Consider the following 19,370-nt stretch of genomic DNA (forward strand, 5'->3'; position numbering starts at 1 on the left):
GAGGCGATAACGGGACATTTTGCTTTGCAGAACACGCGACGTTATATGCGGCAAATTTTATTTCCTCGGTTTTGAAAGCTTGTAAGGGAAATTTTGTTGTCGGAGAAGAAAGGAGTAGGAAAAGCTCAGTCTGCAGGAAATCCTTAATCCAATCCCCAATCTTTAATTCGAAAATTATGGCAAGCAATAACAAGTCGAAGCGAATCCTTGGACGACAGCCAAAGAAAGTGGTCAAATGATGTCATCGGCGGGGAAATGGCGATCTTTTCGTCGATGGGCGTGGACGAGGAACTCGTCCATCAACTGAACCGATGCCTTGATTCCACTGGTGCAATGTGATTCATTGTCGTTCATTCGTGCAGCTGAGAGCGTCGGCCGTTGTTCGGCCGAGATGTTGTCGAGATGGTGAGCCGCAAGCTCTTCTCTCATACCACAGAATATTCTAGCAGGTGTTTTTGCGTGGACATAGCATAAAACCGCCATGGAACTCATGTATTCCTCCGCTTTCGCTTTCCTGTTTGGATGTGTTTTCTCAACAACGCCGTTATGCCGTCTCATCGCCTTCGCACTCGAAAAAAGAAACTCTTCGATTTTCCTGAGCGCTGAGAATTTCCATTTGTGAACTCCAAGAAAAAAAGTGGCTGATGCGACTCGTGGGACTACATCTAGCAGCGTTCAGCTTATTCAAGCGGCTTACAGCCAGCGAATAAAGGATATAGCACTGGATTTGAAATTTTGCCACACAGCTTATTCAATGAAACTTTCGCAAGCGGTGAACTTTCTGATTTCTATTTTGAGAACCATTGTGTAGCCCTCTGAATGGCTTTGTTCCTGCAAAACTAAAGTAAAGTAAGTAAAACTGAGAAAAGATAAATCCTCCATTCGTAGATGAGATAACTGAAATTAAAAATGTAACGAGAGATTCCAGTCCTGTGCTTGAGATAGAAGAAGAAATTGAAAACGTCGGATGTAAAACTAGTACACGTTCTGGTAATCCATATCGACTCCGAAAAAGAGAAATAGAGACGTTCTATCAATTATTGGAGGTCATATTTTCACTGTTTTAGACAAGTCATAATAAGTGAATGTTTCTATGGACATTTTAAACAACAGGACACATCACACCTTCTAAATCGTTTTCGCTGCTAAATATGAGTTCAGTCCCTCAGGAAAATTTGATGATGAATTCATCAAAGTTGATTTCTCACAAGAAAAAATCAAGAGAACTTTGATGTCCCTTGCTGCAAAAATAGACACAGCACTCAACAAAAAAAGCCGAAAAATTGAGGTGAACTGTTAAAAGAGGGGCTACTGTTCTGCATCCCGTTTACAGGTTGCTTCAGCTAGCTTTTTTTTCAGGATTTGGGTTGAGTTTGTGGATATTCCGCTAGTTGCATTTCCTTGTGAAAGGAAAAAAAAGCAAAGGAGAATATGAAAAAATAGAGAGAATAGAAATAAAACAACAAAAATAAATTGTACATTAACTACTAGAGATAGATAAATGGCTCTCGAAAAAGCGGTAGGTGACGCAAGTTGGAGAAGAGTGAGGGGGAAGATCTCAGTATCATTGATTGTTGAATTGATCTCTTCAAGTGAAAATAAAACAAAATTGTCCTCTATAATAAAAATGCACAAGTACGCATAAATTCATCCCTTTTCAATTTCATTTTTCTATTCGAAGCGGTTAGTGGAAAAGCGGCCTTTATTGACTAAGCTGATATTTTCTCTTTTAGAAGTAGAAGAATATACAGCGGATCCAATGCCTATCAATGGTGAGAACTGCAAAAATGTCATCTTTTTAGATTTTCACACATCTACTAGTGTGAACCATGTTAGTGCAAATAAGACACGTAGATCACTTTTCAAAAATCTACGGATTTAGAAAATTAGTACAAAGGTGGTCCATGATAGCATCGTTTTTGTGGTGGACGAGTTTGCAGCCCTCAATCCTTGTGTGTATCAATATGCACGCTCAGGATAATTGGAAAGTAAGCATAAATACACGGCTGTTACAAGATGGATTGTGTAGGAGCTGCTTCCGCTGTTTCCTGAAAAATAAGGCTATAATCGCAGACATTGTTTATGATCTTGTATAGAAGGGGCTAATCCAGGTCCCTGGAGAGCAGCTGTAAATGGTTGTGCTTACCCCACCCCTTAGAATGTTTGGTACGGATACTTAAACAACTTTTCGACCGTCGAATGATTCACTTTGATCCAATAGATGACAGAAATTGTTATTATTATTATTATTATTATTATTATTAGTTATTTAATATTAAAGCGATTATTCAAATTTTCACTGAGGTGTGCAGTTTTTAAACCTACACGCACACAGAGCTGATCTCATTCAGATCGATATCAGATTATAGGGATATTAGGTTATGGCCTCTTCAAGTGATACCTGCCTTGGATACAAGGTGGATACCCAGCAATCAGACTGGTGTACACTTTAAAGTCTTACTTAAAGGCAAAAGTTTGAAACAAAATTAAGATTCTTCCAGGAGTTAATGATATTTGTAGCATTTTAAGGAAAAAAAACCTTCTGTTGTTGCAGGAGGAGTTACTTACTTCGCTAATGCATCTAAGAATTCTAGTTGTTCCTGGTCGATCTGAGGGAGGCTGCAGGTTCTCACCAGATGTGTTCATAGCCGGTAGTTTCCTTACTGGGCGCCATGATCTGTGTACGCTCTAACTGACACCATTGATTTTCAAGACCAAGTCAGGGAAAACTGAGTTCTGGATAGAACTACATTATAAGCTTACATTACAAAGCTTATTTGAAAAGCGCACTCAGGGTGCTGCACTGAGAATTTTTATTAGATCCAGAGAGATTACCCTCAGCGGAACGTTATTTCTAACTATTGTTTTTTAAGCTGAATAGTCTGAAGTATGTACAATCGTTTATCTGCATCTATAGACGATAAAGCTGCCCGATAGCATCTGTTATTTAGAGTCCAGAGTGGTTAGCCTTGGCAAAACCGATTCGTTTTTGACCAATGTCGTAAATGTTGCAGTAGGTGCGGATCCATGTGTCTCCAAGAATCCAGGCCGGTCCAAAACCACCAGAATTCATTCCGAAGAAGGTCAGAGCGCACTGAAATAATTGTTTTGAGAGGGCTGTACAGTAGTGCACCTATCACGAATTCAGTTTAGCCACGAACCTTTCCGTTTCCGAGGCCAAGGTCGAGCACGTACTCTACGGATGGGATGTTGTACGTGACACCATTGATGGTGAAGATCAAATCAGGCTGAGTCTTCATTGTAGAGCAATCCACAGTGTAGAGCTCATTTGAGAAGTCGTATTTGGCGCCAGTTTGCTTAACGACACCGCTGACAACGTTGTTTGGTGCTCCGATCCACGAGGTGCCAGTATCAGAGATGACCTGAACAGCCGGACATTCATCGACGAATTATGTAGATTTTGTACTAATTACGAATTATGTAGACTATGTAGACTTATTGTTATGACCTGGTCCTTCTTGGTTTCCGAATAGGATCCGATCGAGAAGCCTTGGATGGGGAACTGCCAGTAAGTCTCAGCGGAAAGAGGGACGTAACTGATCTGCGATTGGCAGTTTGTGGTGTCGATGGCTCCATAAGTAATCAGACCAGCGTTTCCGCCATTGCTGATGGTCAACTGAAAGTTGCTTCTCTTACGTTTGAGGCTTAACTTATACTTTGGAATGTTAATAATATTTTCCTCTTTATCCTCGGTCACTAATGAGTGGTATTTAAGCACGTTTTTCTTTGAAGTTTCTTTTTTTTCTAGTTTCTTTAGCTTCTTTCCGAAACTCTCTGTGCTAGAAATGTTGCTGTGAAACCTCACCTTTCTGTCCATCCAAACTGTGAACAGCGGCTGATCCAGAGTTGAGAGGAGGTTTTGCATGGGAGGTGTGACCTAAAATTGCAGCTCAGTAGGTCAATTTTTCGACTTATTGATGTTTTTGGAGAATATGTTTCACCTTATCCACAGCTAGAGCAGGCCATCCAAGACCAAGGATGCCATCAACTGGCTGGTATCCGAACACCTCGGCGAGGTGGGTGGCAACACCAAATTCCTGTTTCGTGATGGTTAGTCCTAAATGACGCTTGTGAACTGTAAATACTCATTGTGGATAACAGAGTGATAATCAACTTTTTCCTTAGTACTGTTCTACTTCCTAAAGTACGCAATAAACGTGGAGAAGGACGCAATATAATGGATTTGGTGTGACAGTTATCTACGAATCTTCAGAACTCCTCACAAAAACGCGAAAAGTAGTACTCTAGCTCTTACAATAGGAATGGATGCTTAGATCCAGCACTCAATACGAATTGTGTTTTTGAGCTCACCAAAAAACCAAACAAACGCATTTATCTTTTCATTTTGCATTCTGGATTGTAACATGTAGAACCGCTTCTGATTTCCGTTTCTCAGACTGGTATAGCCCTTAGTTATTGTGAATAGCCCCCCAACGATAAACTCTCATTTCGTTCCTTCTGGAAATATACCTGCAACGACCTTTTTAGTAATCGTAATGCTCACCTGCAAATGAAACGGTGTCAGTGCCGAGATATCCGTTGCAAGATCCGGATCCATACTGGATGGAGAAGGTGCGGGATTCCTTGGTGAAAGTTGTAGACTTCGTGGTGTCGAACTTGTGCTTGGTGTAGCCGCTGTTTGGTTCACCATTGCAAGCAGCAGTTTTGCAGGCAGCGTCGATCACCCACAAGTTGGATGATCCAGTGTCGAGCACAAGAGTGGTGGTTTGAGCTGAAAATCATTTAATATTGACGCCGATGCGCAATGTCAGATTCTTTTCTTTTAAATTGCAAAGACTTACGTGGAGTTCCAAGAGTGACGTTTCCGAGATAGAAGTCATCAGCGTAGTCGATGAATGGCTGCGATCCAGAGGCAAGGACCTGAGAGCGGCGGAGGTGCTCCTCTTCCAAGAATTTCTGGTAGAGATTGGCACTAGAAACCCAATCATTGCATACCTAACGTCGTGTCATTGTGTGGTAACTCACGCGATCAATCGAGCGCGGAGTGATCCTGAGGAACGCGTCTCCATGGTGAACGACTTGGCGTACAGTACCGCCACCAGGGCGGCAAGAACTAGGATAGTCTTCATACCTAGAAAATTATACATCCAGGAGGAAAGTAAGCTGGTAATAGCGTATAATACTCTTCAATAGCGAAGAAAGAATGTGACGCGAATTTCTGAAAATGCAATGACGAGGTGTTGAACAATTCTCAGTAGTAAAGAATATGTTGAAATGAGAAGCGTTTTGGAAGAATTGGATGTGAAAGCTGTTTTGGAAAACTCAATGAGCTTCTTCTATATTTTTGCTAATGCCGTACTCTACGGAAAACACTGACAGTGAAAGGTTCTTAGTTGAGACACTTTTTTTCTCTTTTTTAAAGCAAAATAGCATTTTTTCTAAAGAAAGAAAGCAAATGCTTTGCTGGAAGCTGGAAGGAGGCTAATCGCCGTCGGAAAGACAGTAAAGCGACCCCACCCTTAGTTTTATAGGGCCACTGTCGTAAGTTCCGTTATCTTTGCGAAGTTCCGGTAGTTTCTTCGGTGAGTATGCGTGGCAATTGATAAGCGACAACTTCATAACGGATTTGAAATTACAAGGAAATAGTCTGAGCAAGGTAATGTACAAACAATTCCTGATATTCGGTATAATCGAGCGAAACTAAAAAATATTAGGGTTTAGCTACAGAAAGCAACTCTTTGTATGAACTTCGTGCATCATAGCAACTCAGCTCATAGAAACTTTGTGAAACAAAATGGGTGCAGTTTTGATATACGCGTTTGGAGGCTCAAAAAGAGGAAATAAAAACTGATTATTTAACCGGTAGAGAAGATTTCTGAAGATCCATATACGACAGAACATCAAAACTAATGCGCTACTTTATTTTAAGTCTTGGGGAATTCCTTCTTGGGAAGAAAACTAGAAAGAAATGTTGTGCATGAGTCGTACAGTTAGTGTTATATGTAGCGCAAGTTTGCCTTCCTGAAAGGGACCTGAAGGTTTTATCTGAGGACCGTCGAGAGAAATGTCGCCGTAAAAAAGTGAATGTGAAGTGTTCGGAATATTCTCAGAAGATGTAGCCAAATTACAAAATTCTTAATCATATCAGAACGGGTGTAACTCGGAGACCACATCACTCTTTATTCATACAAGGAAGAATGTATCAAGGTCTTTACATAGAATACTGAACAGTCTAGAAATAATAAGCCTGTGTGAGACATACATACATTTTCGACCAGCAGTTTTAATTTTTCTAAGTTTTTTTTATTGAAAGGTTTATGATCATACATACTTCAGAATTCTTTTTTTCTAGTTCCTTCATATTTTACTGCACTGCTTAGTGGGTGATCTATGTCCTCCTCTGTTGTTCTTTACGCTAATAATCTGCGCAATTTCAGTTATCTGCTATGCAACGCTTGCGTAATCGTGGTGAACTTTGATTCGATCTAATGATCTGATTATCATATGTTTGAGAAGTCGTTACGGGTTCTGATTTGTCTCTAAATTAGCAATTTAATACGTTGCCACTGGACCCTTATGCATAAAAACTAGCAAAAGCCCCTGAATTTACCTCTAAAACTTTAACCGAAGTTTTTAGGGAATTTTATCCTTTCAGAGGAAATATAGTGGTGACCAAATTCAGAAAATTGGCTAAGTCTTTAGGAAATGAGGTTTTTTTTTCTGAAAATCGAAGTGCAGAGTTCTAGATAAAGTTAAGAGGAAAAGAGTAAAGCTCAAATCAACAATACTATGACCTACATATGAACTTTAAATTGATTAACAATTTCAATTTTTACTTTCCAGTTCAATTTCATCATCTCTCACTCTTTTCTCAACAAAAAAGGTCCCCTCTTTCTAGAGAGCCTTTTTCGCCTTCTCTTGATACATAGAAAAGAAATTCTTCCCTAGCTGCGCTAATTCTAGGTTTAGATGGTCATATTATCCTACAGAATTATTATGTTTTCGCATCGAAAGGCCTTGAAGAATTCAAAATATGTAAATGTTCGAGCCTTGACATTCTCATTTAAAGAGACCTAAAAGAACTGTCGAATGACTGCGTCTTGTCGATCCTTTGGGAAGGAAAAACGTCCTGGATTTGTAGGATCGCATAATCCTACATTATAAGTGTGTTTTGGCGACGGCAAGACAAGAAAATTTTGAATAACGCAGAACTTTCCCTGTTAACATTCTCACGGAAGAATGGTAACAAGGATACGAACGTTAAGGATGGCTCATGGTTGGTTCTCTTGTGTGGGAAAAGTTCTGGGCTTGAACTTCAATATTTCCGTGTTGTATAACTGTAGCAGGGTCAACGCGAGAACAACATAATTTTCGGCAAAATAATTAGTGAAAATCTGGAGATTCATCGCAGGAAAAAACGTTGGTGAAAATTCTCCGTAGCCACTCGCAGCGAAGACGTGATTTAATCTGTACAAGCCCCTACTAGAATTGCTTTCTCAGACTTTTGGATTTGATTTGAGTTGATCCAAATCGTTTTTTTTTTACCAATCGTATATATCTATAACTAATTTCTTAGATAAATTCGCTTTTGCTTTCTTGGCAAAAGTAAGGAGTCAAGCTAATGTGATTTAAAGGCAGCGTATCACAATCCTGAGATGCGGAAACCACAGCGAAAGCGTAGAGTTCTGGTAGTAGATTGCGGAACCCACTGTGGTTCCAGTCATCTTTCCTTAATCGTCGTAAAAAAAAAAGAACGGCATGGGGGCCATTTTAGTTGCTACTAGGAATGTTAGTGCGCACCTCTACATATGTAGACGTTCCATTTCCTCACTAGCCCATTCATTGGCTTCACCTGAAGACAGACAGAGCAGACATCAGTGTTCTTCCACCACTCGGACATGGATGCGGCGCGTGCGCGACGACGGCACGTTGCGACTGATTTCACTGGAAAAAGCGCTGTCTTTGTAGCCGTTTTTTGTTGCGACAGTAAGAGAAGGCGAGCGGAACAAAACTGGATTCCGAAATCTACTACCCGCACTCTAAACTTTCGTTGTGATCTCCGCACCACGTCAAAATCGTGATACGCTGCCTTTAACTAACCTTTAACTTCCCTATTTGTCCCATTGACATTCTCGGTTATTCGGATATTTGATTAGTTATGGGTTTCGCATACGTTATAGTACTGTAGCAGTTGCTGTCTGAGCAAAACGAGTAATAAGGGATTTTTTGGATATGATTTCGTCTTTAAACAAGTGGATTTATTTTTTAGGTTTGCTCTTTTGACAGAATGAAGCGCAAGAATGTGATTTTTCATTCATAAATTTAGTTAGAATTAGTAAATTCTGAGGTCATCACTATTGAAACGATTCTTTCTTTGAACCAAAACTTTGCTAGTGCACGCAATCAATCACATTCTTGTGTTTTTCCACAGAACGTTCTATCAAATGCGAGAAAGTGAGAGGAAAGATTCAAAATTTTACCTCGTGAATCGTCTACGATGAGAAAATATAGTGAGTTTCTTGTTTGAGGTTCTCCTCTCTTTCCACTTAGAATTTCTGATCATTATCAAAAGAGCTGATAAGCGAGTCCTTCTATAAGTCATCTACAAGGAGTTCGGGATGTGGGGAAAGATTTTGCACGACGATTTTATCTTTTTCTGTAGCAGGAGTAGGCACCTGCTCATTTATCATTTGAAAACAGGGTCCAGTTGGTTTTCTGTCTGAATAACAGATTCATTGGTCTGTATGGTTTCCTTACCATCGTTTCTTAAAGCATTTTTAGGTGTTTTTTTCTAATTAAGAAATTAATGGACGGTGTATAAGCGATAAGAATAACAATTAATCAAATTAAATTTGGCATAGCATATGAGTCAAAAGTTTTTAATTAGTTTCTGAAGTTCTTTTCCATTTGATCGTTCTCTACTTTGAGAAATTGTGGTCTTTGAATTTTTTTTTGACTGACAAACATTCGTTGTTTGTTTGCATACCGACAACGTAGATTGCATTTCTTATCATAAATTTTTGTGGTTGTACAAGTAAGAACATTCGGAATCAATCCAGGTCACACGTGCCGATTGTGTTCGTTTTTCGCTGCTGTCCTGTAACATTTTGGTCTCATAATCAAAGCTCCTTGTCTTGTATCTTGAAGTAAGCAGAACTAAATAAATAGTGATAAATAACGCACTTATTATTTTGTCATTTTAATAAGGATTTATTAATTTTAATAAGGAGTGTGAAAAATGAAACTGAAACGAGCCTCAACGAGAAGGAAACAAAATGCATGTTGTAATTTTCCTGCATTTTTATTATTATTTTTTTTATTTTGTGCTTTTTGCCAGAAAAAAATAGAGTTGTCACATAGCAATGAAATAGAAGTTCTTTTAAGATGATTTATTCCAGTACTGCTTTAAAATGAACAAGAAATGCTTAGACTTGCACATTTTCTTTGACGAGGCCATTAGTGATTGCCTGTACGGTATAAAAACCATATTTGGAGAACACCTACAGTTACTTCTTCACCTTCTGCGCTTGATGATTTTGTTTGTTTGTTGTTGTTGTTGTTTGAGTAAGTATGTAAGTAGAATAACAAATAAAGAGTACATAGAGTAAATCTCCATGGCCTTAAAAGAAACGAAATCACTTCGTCTACTTCTTTCTTTCTTCTCTGTCCCCCATTTTTTATCCTAAAAGTGGTTACACTTCCGCAAATCATTTTTTCCTTTCAAAGTGACCACAACTCTTTACTGTCCTCACTTTTACTGAGTTCTGCTGAGAAAGGACAGAAAAATCACTTCATTTTATAGTATGGTCAAAATGAGATCAATACTCCTAGGAGACCGAAATTTTAATATAAATTTAACATTTTTCTCGCTACGATTAGTTATTCGCTCATCTTATTACTATTTAGCTATCAATCGCTATCAATTTCATAAAGCAAAAAGAATTTGCTCATAATCGAATGAACAGGAATAAAATGCTACGACTTGCCAATTCATGAAAAAACCGAATCTGATGTTCAATCCTGAAAACGTGTTTTCAAGTAACTTCTGAATATTATCACTGAGAAGACATTTATGAATGGCAACCTTCCCGATAGCGGTGGGATTTCTAGCTATTCACTGGCTGTCGTTTCTAATAACAAAGTTGAACTAAGTGAGTGTTAAGGAATATATGAACTTCTGAAGCTATTTTTATTTTACTCGTTTTTATTACCTTATTATATTATGCACAGATGAGAGTTAAACACTTAATGACATCACCCCACGAATCTGAGTTGGTACGGATTTCAGGTGGAGTATTTGTATACGGCATGGTAGATTGCGGAGAGGGGTCTAGTCCATTTCTTCCTATTTGCCGTAAAAAACGGCCCGGAAGATGCGAAGCATGCACAAGGCTGGCGTGCTCCAATCGAACTCCTTGTAGAAAGGAGCGCGCCGGAACGCCCGAAGCCGTGTCTTCCGGGGCAGTTTTTCGTACGCCAATTAGCAAGAAATGGACGGAAACACCCACCTCTCCATAACCTACATTCCCGCTTAGGAGTACCGTAGTAAAATCCGTACCACCTCCGATTCGTGGGGCGATGCCTTTAATCACGCGCATGCACTAAAAATACCTGTAGCGACCATTCAAGCTTATCATTAACTTAATTATTGTGTTAGGAGTTATTTTGCTGAGAATCCATGCGACAAAAAAGGAAAATTCCAGAGAGATGAACACTAAACCCCTGGTCATACATGCAATCATCGCATCTGCAATGATTCTCCTGACATCAGTTGTATGGATATCGGTAAGTTCCTGCTAATTTAGAAAGTATTCAGGTTGAAAAGGGCCAGGATGTTCGCATCCTTTTTTGAACAAGATTTCTTGTTAATTTATTTCCTTTGAAAGTTCTAAAAGGAAATGGAAAACTGCACATTTAATATTTTCAGCCGTCGCCCTTTTTACCATCCACATTTCTCTCTTCATACTATCGTGCTGTGTTCAATAAAAGAATATTTTTACTTCTAAGCTCAATAGAATTTTACAAATTTCAAGAAGGAATGTGACAATTAGAACATTAATTAAAGTGTTTCATCAAGTGTCTGATGAAACTGCAATAAAACTTGAAAATGAAAATTAAAAAGAGTTTTCCTTTTGCTTCTCTAATTTTTGAGCATAGCGGAAAGCGTGAGTTGGTCGCAGTTGGAAATGAAGCATTACATGATCAAACAAAGCTCATACATTCATGGAAACAACTATTTTCTTTTCATGGAAGACTTTGCACGTCCATTTTTCCATGTTCGACTTCCAACTGGCGCTTTTTTCAGAAGTCAAATCGACATAAAGTGCAATGGAAGAGCTGCTTTTTTATAAAATTAAAAGAGGTTCTTTGTGTGAAAGTTAAATTTTCGAAATGTGGTAAAGTCAAGAACTTCTGTAGGAACGAAGAAAAGTTTTTAGATTTATTTTGTCGCGATAAAACCATCATCGAAAGGAGACGTTTACACGATATTCAATAATTATGGAAACAATAGCAATATCAGCAGATTTCCCCTTGATCCAAGATCATGCAATCCTCCACCGCCTGTGGAATGCGAAAGAACATGCGAGTAAGTATGAACAGTATTCTTTTCTTTGCACCAAACCTTGCATCAAAATGAGTCCTGCACACAAATTTTTTTCTTCGGTATAGGATTTCTCCGTGCAACTATGGAATTACCTCAACAGTTATTGAATGATATCCCTGTTGAATTAAACAAATTTAACGTTTTTATTATTTGTGTTTCTTCCCGGTTACAGTTAGGGAACTTCCTGAGTAGAGCGAAGGGACAAAATCGGGTTTACTAGGCGTTTATTTAAGCCAGTTTAAATGATCATGCTACGGGCAGGATCTCTGGTTTGTTTGGTTACATTTCAGTAGATTGTTGAGGTTTGCCTTAGTCCCTTAGTTACAAAATGCAAATTTTGCAAATTAAAATTTTTTGTCAATAAGAATTCAAGATGGATTCCGTCTGCAGCTGCAATTTTGAAATTAGGGCATTCACAGCACTGTCTGTTTCAATTTCAAGTTTTATAAACAGTTCTCCCGTGTTGAAATTTCAGATTCGTAATCTGCGAAACAATACCAGCCGGACTTTCATTTAACCCTTCGTATCCGATATTCAATAGAACCACAGATTGCTGGATGAGGCTTATGAGTGAGTTAAATTTTGTTGCTGCTTCACATTATATCTATTCTATCGAACCGTGTCTATGTTAACTTTCATTGTCGTTTAATGTAATACGATACAGTTAAACAATTATGATCGAATGTCAGCACCACAGAAGAGGTTATCATAGTAATTTCACTTGTCGTGATACATATTTCCCTCCCCGCCCACGAAAAATCCATTTTCTTCTCTATATAAATGAAAACTTTGGCAATGACTTCTCAGTTGTCAAAGGTCCTCACCACTTCACTCCAATCTCCCTTTTGTTTGAGTTGTTTGAGTTTTTCTCTTTTCTACATTAAAAATGTTAGAATCATGTTAAAATCGAGAAGAAAACATAGAAGTGCACGTGCCAGTTTTTTATAATAAGAAAAAAAAACGGTGTTGGAATGATAAACCCTTCGTTATCAAGCGGAATTATTAGGATTTTTGTTCACAAAAGCAGATCATTCATTGACAGATGCGGAACATGCTATCAGTAGAAAAAAAAAACAGAAAAGTAGAAAAACCGGAAGAAAATGCATGAACCAAGTGCAAAAAGTGTTATCATTGTGATGAGAAGTACTGCGAGAAGAAGCTTATGACCTAGTATGGAATTTGTGTAGCAGAGTTTGTTACAGGAGTGAAGGTACATGTGTTGAAGTGTGTAGCCGCACTGCCTTGTCAATCCGGAAACATTTTCTCTGTCTGGAGCAAACTTTTACTGCATGGGACTGTTCCTTAACTTTGGTTCCCATCACAGTCACATGTACATTTGTTAGCAACATCCTTGATTTGTCTACTACAGGACCATAATCATTTTGATAACAAAGAGTGAGTGCCCATAAAAACAATTATAGGGTTTCGTGAAACCTAAAATTATACAATTATTTTATTTTAAATTTCAACTGTTATGAATTCCTACAATTTACATGCAGATATTTTAAATATCTCACAGATATTTTTTGTCTTTGATGTAGCACTGTAGACTTCCGCAAAAAGTAAATCATCGTCCTGTGTTTCTGAAGCCATATGGAGGCATTTTCATTGCGTTAGAGTTTTTGAATCCAACAAATATCGGATTTTAATATGTAATTGGCGCAAAAGGGAGGCAAGAGGTATTATTGAAATGTCTTCTCTTTCATCCTCATAATCATCGAAATGAACTTTTTTTCCCTTCACAGATCAAATTTCGTCGTTCATGGATATGGATAGTCTTGGATAAAACCCGTGACATACTACCATTCATTCAGAAATATGATCATTTAGTGTAGTTCTGTTTTAGAAGAAGCTCAAAATGAGATCCTTATTGGTAGCTTTTATTGGTCGTTACTTGTGAAGAATACTGGCAACAACTACGAGACGGACACGACGAACACCGGCGGAGACGTGAGTTCCGAAATTAGTTGCGCTCACGCCTTTTCTTGAAGGAGATCCGGAAATATAGGGTGGACTCATCTACAACACACTGATAAGTACTGCACAAAGAGGAGTTAATATCAAAATAGCGCAGAACTTTCGGGACGGTGGTGAGCCGCTGTAGGAAAAATTTCGCTATGTAGTAGTAATAATATCAATGCAGGTTAAGGTTCTGTATTCTTTTTAGGTTATGAGGAGACAGCAGATCTAGCAGCGGAGTCAAACGGACGAATAAAAGTGCGATCGCTCGATTTCAAACAGTGGTACGCAGTTATTTTGGAAATTGAGTTTACTACTACCAAGGACTTTCCAGGTATCCTGGAGGGATCCTTCATACTAAGTCATGGGCTGTCGACGGGAAACACCTTTACATTGGATCTGCCAATTTTGATTGGCGGGCTCTCACTCAGGTGAAGTTGTGTCTAGCGCCTTTGAGCAAACAAAAAAATATCCTTGCCATCATTATTACTAATATTCCCTTATCTTTGTTAAAGGTCAGGGAATTAGGACTAGCTGTCTTCAATTGTCCATGCCTTGGCAATGATCTCAAAAAATTGCTTCAAATATACTGGGAAATGGGTGCAGAAGGAGCAAAACTTCCGGACAGGTATCATAGTCTTTCTTTTGTGATGGGTTCAGAAGCTACGTACATTCCGTCTTCTCTCCTTTTCTTTCTCTCTTTTAAATTCTTTCAGTTCTCTCTTCTCATATTTTAAAATGAAATAGAAATGAAATAACCCCCCGAAAAGTTGGAACCATTTGAAAAATGGAAAAGTATTGGAAAGAATTGGAGTGAACAATAAAGTTCTACGCATGTGTTGCATGACGTCATTTCTATGTTATTGCCCAAATATTTAGGTACTTTCAGAGATAAAACTTACATAAATTTCTAATCTGCTCATCTCTTTTCGGGTAAATTCAGAAGAGATCAGAAGCGTGCTAGTTTTTCTTAGATCTTTGGAGACCCAGCAAAGCTTAAGACCTCCTTGTTGGCCTGAGACATTTCCTCATGCAAATGCTGAAGTTGTACTCGTCGACTAATTTCTGTTTCAGCTGGCCGACATCCTTGGCTACTCCAGCCTACCATGGAAGGCCTACCGTAGTCCCTCATGCTAACGGAAATCAAGCGGTTTATATCTCGGTAGTAACGTTAAGCTTCTTCAGTTCTTGGATATCTCTGCTTGTGATGTGTTTCTCAAAACTTCTAGTGTGGTCACAGAAAAAAGTGTTAGGCTGCGCGAGCTGAACACTCTCCCATGAGCTGTTTTTCCTTTAAGGCTTCTCCACCAGGTTTCCAATCGTGTGGAAGAGAAGACGATCTGGATGCGATGGTAAAACTCATAGATGAAACGAAGGTAGGCCATTGTATGGGAGGACTCCAAGGTCTGCGACAAATCGAACGAATTTTTGGAGTGAGGTATACAATTGTTTACAGCACAGACTGGACATGGCTGTGATGAACTATGCACCCTGCTCACTCTACATGAAACCACTGAACAAGTAACTGCTAAGGAGTTTGATTATCTTTGTATAGTTAATCCAAAAACAATATAAAAGCGCTCGAGATGAGCTTATCAGTAATTTCCAGCGCGAATAAATTACGGTGCTCATACAGTTGCTGTTCAGGTGGTACGGTATACTAGATGAGGCTATTCGAAGGGCTGCTTTCGATAGACAAGTGAAGGTTTGTGGTCGTTAAGAACTTAATCCTATATAGTCGACAATGAAATTATTGGCTGAGCAGTTTTCGATTGAAGCAAGGGATGAAATAGGGACGTTCAACATAAGCTGTGTACTGCAGCTGACGCGTCACTGCTATGAGAAAAAAAAAAGAAATCGAGTTTTAAATGTCGGACACAAAGTCAGCGACGTGTTTGTCTAGGTTCGCTTTCTTTTCTCGAGATGGTCACACACTGCCGCCAAGTTCTACTCCTATTTGCACTCCTTAGCCGACATAAGTAGTCAATTACAGTGCATTTACAAAGGTAACCATTTAGAAATTAGAATATTCTTGAACAATAACTGCTAACTGAAGTTTCTCATAAAACATTGAAAATGGAATTATCAAGAAATCTGCTGTACATATGTTATCCTTTGAAGCATAGCTCTTGTTTCAGGTAAACGGTGCTCGACAAGAGGTTCAATTGATATACGTATTATTCAAGTCCCTGATATGAAGTACGGTGGAATACCGTTCTCAAGAGTCTATCATAGTAAGTATTTTGTGACGGATAAAGCGGTTTACATAGGTAAGTGATGTTCATTTGAGTTCGATCACTCACCTACTCACGTGTGGTGATTTACTGCAGGAACATCTAACTGGACGCCTGACTACTGGTGGTTCACTTCTGGAATTGGTATAGTGGTAAAATCGGACGATATCAGCCAAACGTCCTATCTCGTCAAGCAATTCGCTCAAGTAAGTGTACACTGAAGAGAAATCCTAATTTTCCCCATGTCTCTTCTTTGCTCGTGTGGACTCCGAATATGAAATCACTCGAAACATGTCCGGACTGAAAGACGAATGACTCCATAGTTCATTATTAGAAAAAATTTTTAAAAAAAAAAAAGGGGAAAAAAAAATTAATTTTTTTTAAAAAAAAAAAAAAAAAAAAAAAAGAATAACTGGGCTATTGAAAGGTTCGCGAATAAAAATTAAAAGTATGGAATATTCGAGAAAAGTTGATGGAACTAACATATGCCAATCTCTTCGTAGGTGCATCTGCATTAGTTTTTAGTTTTAGGATTGGAGCACCTGCATCAATACGTTTGTTGGGGGTGCTGCCGTCTCATGGAGCTGGGCGATCAGTAGCGCTTGCCTTGAGAGGATCTTCCCAGCTTCTCAAGTGCCATTTTCCCTATTAATTTAGCATTTGTGTGAATTCTGCGTCCGACGACGTTGGAGGCATGAGGCAAAACAGCCTGTGTTGTCCGGTATGAGTAATAGTTGTGCTAGATGTCGCCAGCATTTCGGGGCATGCGACACCTGATTATCGTTTGCCTAGTATATAATAAGTAATTCAGACACTGCATGCTTAAAGGCAGCATACCAGTTATTGACAATTTTAGGATCTCTCCACGAAAATAAAAGGTGAAGGGTGTATGTCTCGAGAATGAGTGCAATTGTCCTGAAGAAGGGGTTGAAGAAGAGTCATGCCGATCAAATTCCTTTTCCTTCCAGGCGCCTAGTAACGTATCGAGCCTAGAAGTTCGCCCCAGCGTCTGCCGCCGAGCAAGAGAGACAGCGTCGGGCGCCCATTGGTCGTCTACTCGTTGACAAACATGGGACTCACGGCTGTGCTCATTGGCCTGACACGTTGCTAGGAGTCTCGTAGGAAAAATCTACCACATAGTCGTTTCCCACAACGTTTCTCAGGACGATTAGGGAGAATTGAGTGTGACAGCGCCCACGCTCATGATCAGCACTCTCATCCCTATTTTTTTTTTGTGAAGATTTGTTCTTTGTGGTCAGTTCCGTGGTGTGTTTCCTCTAACTGTGAGGTATAAAATGGACATAGTAGACGTGAACTGAAAAAGGCCTGCATAGTACTAATATAGGACTTATTTACACTTTCTCGTACATGGACGCCTGGTAATTTCTGTTTGTGAGGACAACGAAAAGAATATTGACTAGGATTTAGCTGACAATCGATAAAACGTACCGGAATCATATACTCACGTATTTTAGTTAGTCACTAAACGAAAAAAAACTGTGCTCGTTTAAGTTTCTGTTATAGAAATGCATTATTTATGAATTCCTTCACCTTCTACTATTTAGATTTTTGAAAGAGATTGGAATTCGAACTACACTATTCCGTTATCGTATTTTGACAACAATGGGAAATGGACGAATGGAACCAAGAGGATGTGACGATTCCTAACCGTTATATGATAATTCTCTGTATTGACAATGTTTAAGTGTGATTAACTATTTTGTTGTTTTCTGGAGTTTATGCTAAATGCCATTCAAAACGCAATGATCTTATCTCACAGATTGTTCTTGTGTATATACGTGTACTTTTTGATGAAATTACTTCAGTTCGACTTAATCACTGGTGTAATTATTTGTTCTGAAAGATGAAGTTTTCTGTAGAAATCAAATCTATCGAAAAAAAGTCTCTTTAGTGTTTTTTTGGATAAATCTCACTTCTTAAGTTTGCTTACTATTCTATAAAATGGTTGAGTTTGTTACGTTTTTCGTGATATTTTGCCACCCAGCAGCATTAAGTACTTTTTTTACATAGCTCTACACAACATAAATCTAAACTTACAACGGACGGATGGCGGACTAAATAGAAACCTGAGAAGACTGAAGAAAGGTTAGGTCTGCTCACGAGGATCCTAGAGGAATTAATAAAGGTTTTCAAGAGTTTGCACATCTTCATGTGATTCTTGAAGAGTACAACTTTGTCACGAAATGTTTGGATATGGCAACTGTGTAGCATTCAGTGGAAAACAACTTGATAAAGTTTCAGTAAAGGCTGTGTAAAAAAAAGATAAAAGTGAAGGATAAAGTCACTGGCGTATCAACCCAGTTGGATTGGACAACTCGTTTTACAGGAATTTGTAATCGTTGAGGTTTTCGAACGCGTGTTGGCCAATGACTTGCGAAGGTTGCGTCAACTAGCTGTTTTCATCATCAGTCGGGTTTACTACTGATTTGTCGACCTCTGAGGGATACAAGGCTTGCTCAGCACTAGGGCGGTTCAGGACCAGCGACTGTGTGGCTACAGCGGACCTCTAATCGACAGCGCCAGACCCGCCTCTCCTCCCAACAGCTGCGTCATCTGCAAAAAAAAAACATTTGAGGACTTTTGAGGATTGAAATTATTTGTATTATGCATTAAACAAAACGTATTTGGAAAACGATGAAAAATGACTTCTCTGATCTACCTATTACTTTTCGAATTAAACAAAACCAAATCCGTTGTAGAAACTGTGCTGGCTTGTGCCGTTCGAATGACTACTCCATGAGCATCTAAAAAAGTATCAGAGTGAGTACTGGTCATTCTTTGGAATATTTCACCAGTAGCAAAAAATTCCAAGAAAAAAAAACATGCCAATTAGCCATTAATAATGGAAGAAATCAAATTGCTCTGGTACTAAATGAATATTTTGATTACTCACATTGAACACTGCTTTCATTTTTCATGAAAAGAACCTTGATAAAAGATTATTTTTCGACTTTTTTGTCTTTGGCTTATATCCAAAAATGTTATTCAGAAGCAAGGATGTGTCTATTCAATGTAAGACATAGTCAGCTTTTGAAAGTACGATGCATAGTTTTATGGGCTGAATAACTTAACTACCCATCTTGAAATTTATTTATTTATTTAATTTATTTATTTGTGAAATGAGATGAAATGAGAATTAATGACTCACTTTCAACATTTAAAGCAATAGTAACAGACAGTTGCATAAAGTTTTTACTTAAACTTTTTACCTACTTAAATTCTTACTTATTATTGTGTATGGCAGTGTATACATAGTGTTATGGTTAATCAATTTCCTCTTTCCTTTTGTCAAAACTCATTCAGCCTTCCTTAGAATTTCCAGACAACCCCACCCATCTTTTGGTAGAGACGATCCCCATAACGGGTGTTGATTCGGCGATCTTTCGGCAATCGTGATCACTGTAAAGTTTACGCAAGAACCGATATGGTGTGTAATCAACGATGGATATTAGCGGAAGCAGCTATGTTGGCGGCATCGATTGGGGTAAGTGTAAAAATTGAGTCATTTGTAATTACCTCAATTCTTTTTACCTTTTTCTTCAATTTTTTTTCTCTTGTTTGATATTGCT

At 38.6% G+C, this 19,370-nt stretch overlaps 3 protein-coding genes across 4 annotated transcripts; 1 reads left to right on the forward strand and 2 right to left on the reverse strand.

Moving 5' to 3' along the window:
- Positions 1 to 231: 231 nt before the first annotated feature.
- RB195_016370 (uncharacterized protein) lies at positions 232 to 558 on the reverse strand (the record flags this gene model as incomplete). Its single annotated transcript, XM_064207499.1, has 1 exon — positions 232 to 558. One exon carries the CDS (start codon positions 556 to 558, stop codon positions 232 to 234), a length of 327 nt encoding a protein of 108 aa, XP_064063380.1.
- Positions 559 to 2,947: 2,389 nt separating this feature from the next.
- RB195_016371 (uncharacterized protein) lies at positions 2,948 to 5,111 on the reverse strand (the record flags this gene model as incomplete). The annotated part of the gene is made up of 8 exons (XM_064207500.1): positions 2,948 to 3,094; positions 3,162 to 3,383; positions 3,470 to 3,637; positions 3,827 to 3,898; positions 3,963 to 4,078; positions 4,526 to 4,753; positions 4,824 to 4,954; positions 5,008 to 5,111. The coding sequence occupies 8 exons, from the start codon at positions 5,109 to 5,111 to the stop codon at positions 2,948 to 2,950; spliced, it is 1,188 nt and encodes a 395-aa protein (XP_064063381.1).
- Positions 5,112 to 10,689: 5,578 nt separating this feature from the next.
- RB195_016372 (uncharacterized protein) lies at positions 10,690 to 17,438 on the forward strand (the record flags this gene model as incomplete). Of its 2 annotated transcripts, none has more annotated exons than XM_064207501.1 (16): positions 10,690 to 10,767; positions 11,421 to 11,569; positions 12,063 to 12,157; positions 13,434 to 13,537; positions 13,596 to 13,677; positions 13,755 to 13,830; positions 13,881 to 13,977; positions 14,062 to 14,174; positions 14,621 to 14,708; positions 14,845 to 14,922; positions 15,003 to 15,067; positions 15,194 to 15,251; positions 15,450 to 15,552; positions 15,685 to 15,816; positions 15,877 to 15,986; positions 17,346 to 17,438. In XM_064207501.1, 16 exons carry the CDS (start codon positions 10,690 to 10,692, stop codon positions 17,436 to 17,438), a joined length of 1,521 nt encoding a protein of 506 aa, XP_064063382.1. The 2 variants fall into 2 exon arrangements, with proteins under 2 accessions (XP_064063382.1, XP_064063383.1); XM_064207502.1 differs by having other exon boundaries at positions 10,735 to 10,767.
- Between the last annotated feature and the right edge of the window lie 1,932 nt (positions 17,439 to 19,370).

Source organism: Necator americanus, chromosome V (genome assembly GCF_031761385.1).
Source record: "Necator americanus strain Aroian chromosome V, whole genome shotgun sequence".
NCBI classification, from domain to species: Eukaryota; Metazoa; Nematoda; class Chromadorea; order Rhabditida; family Ancylostomatidae; genus Necator; species Necator americanus.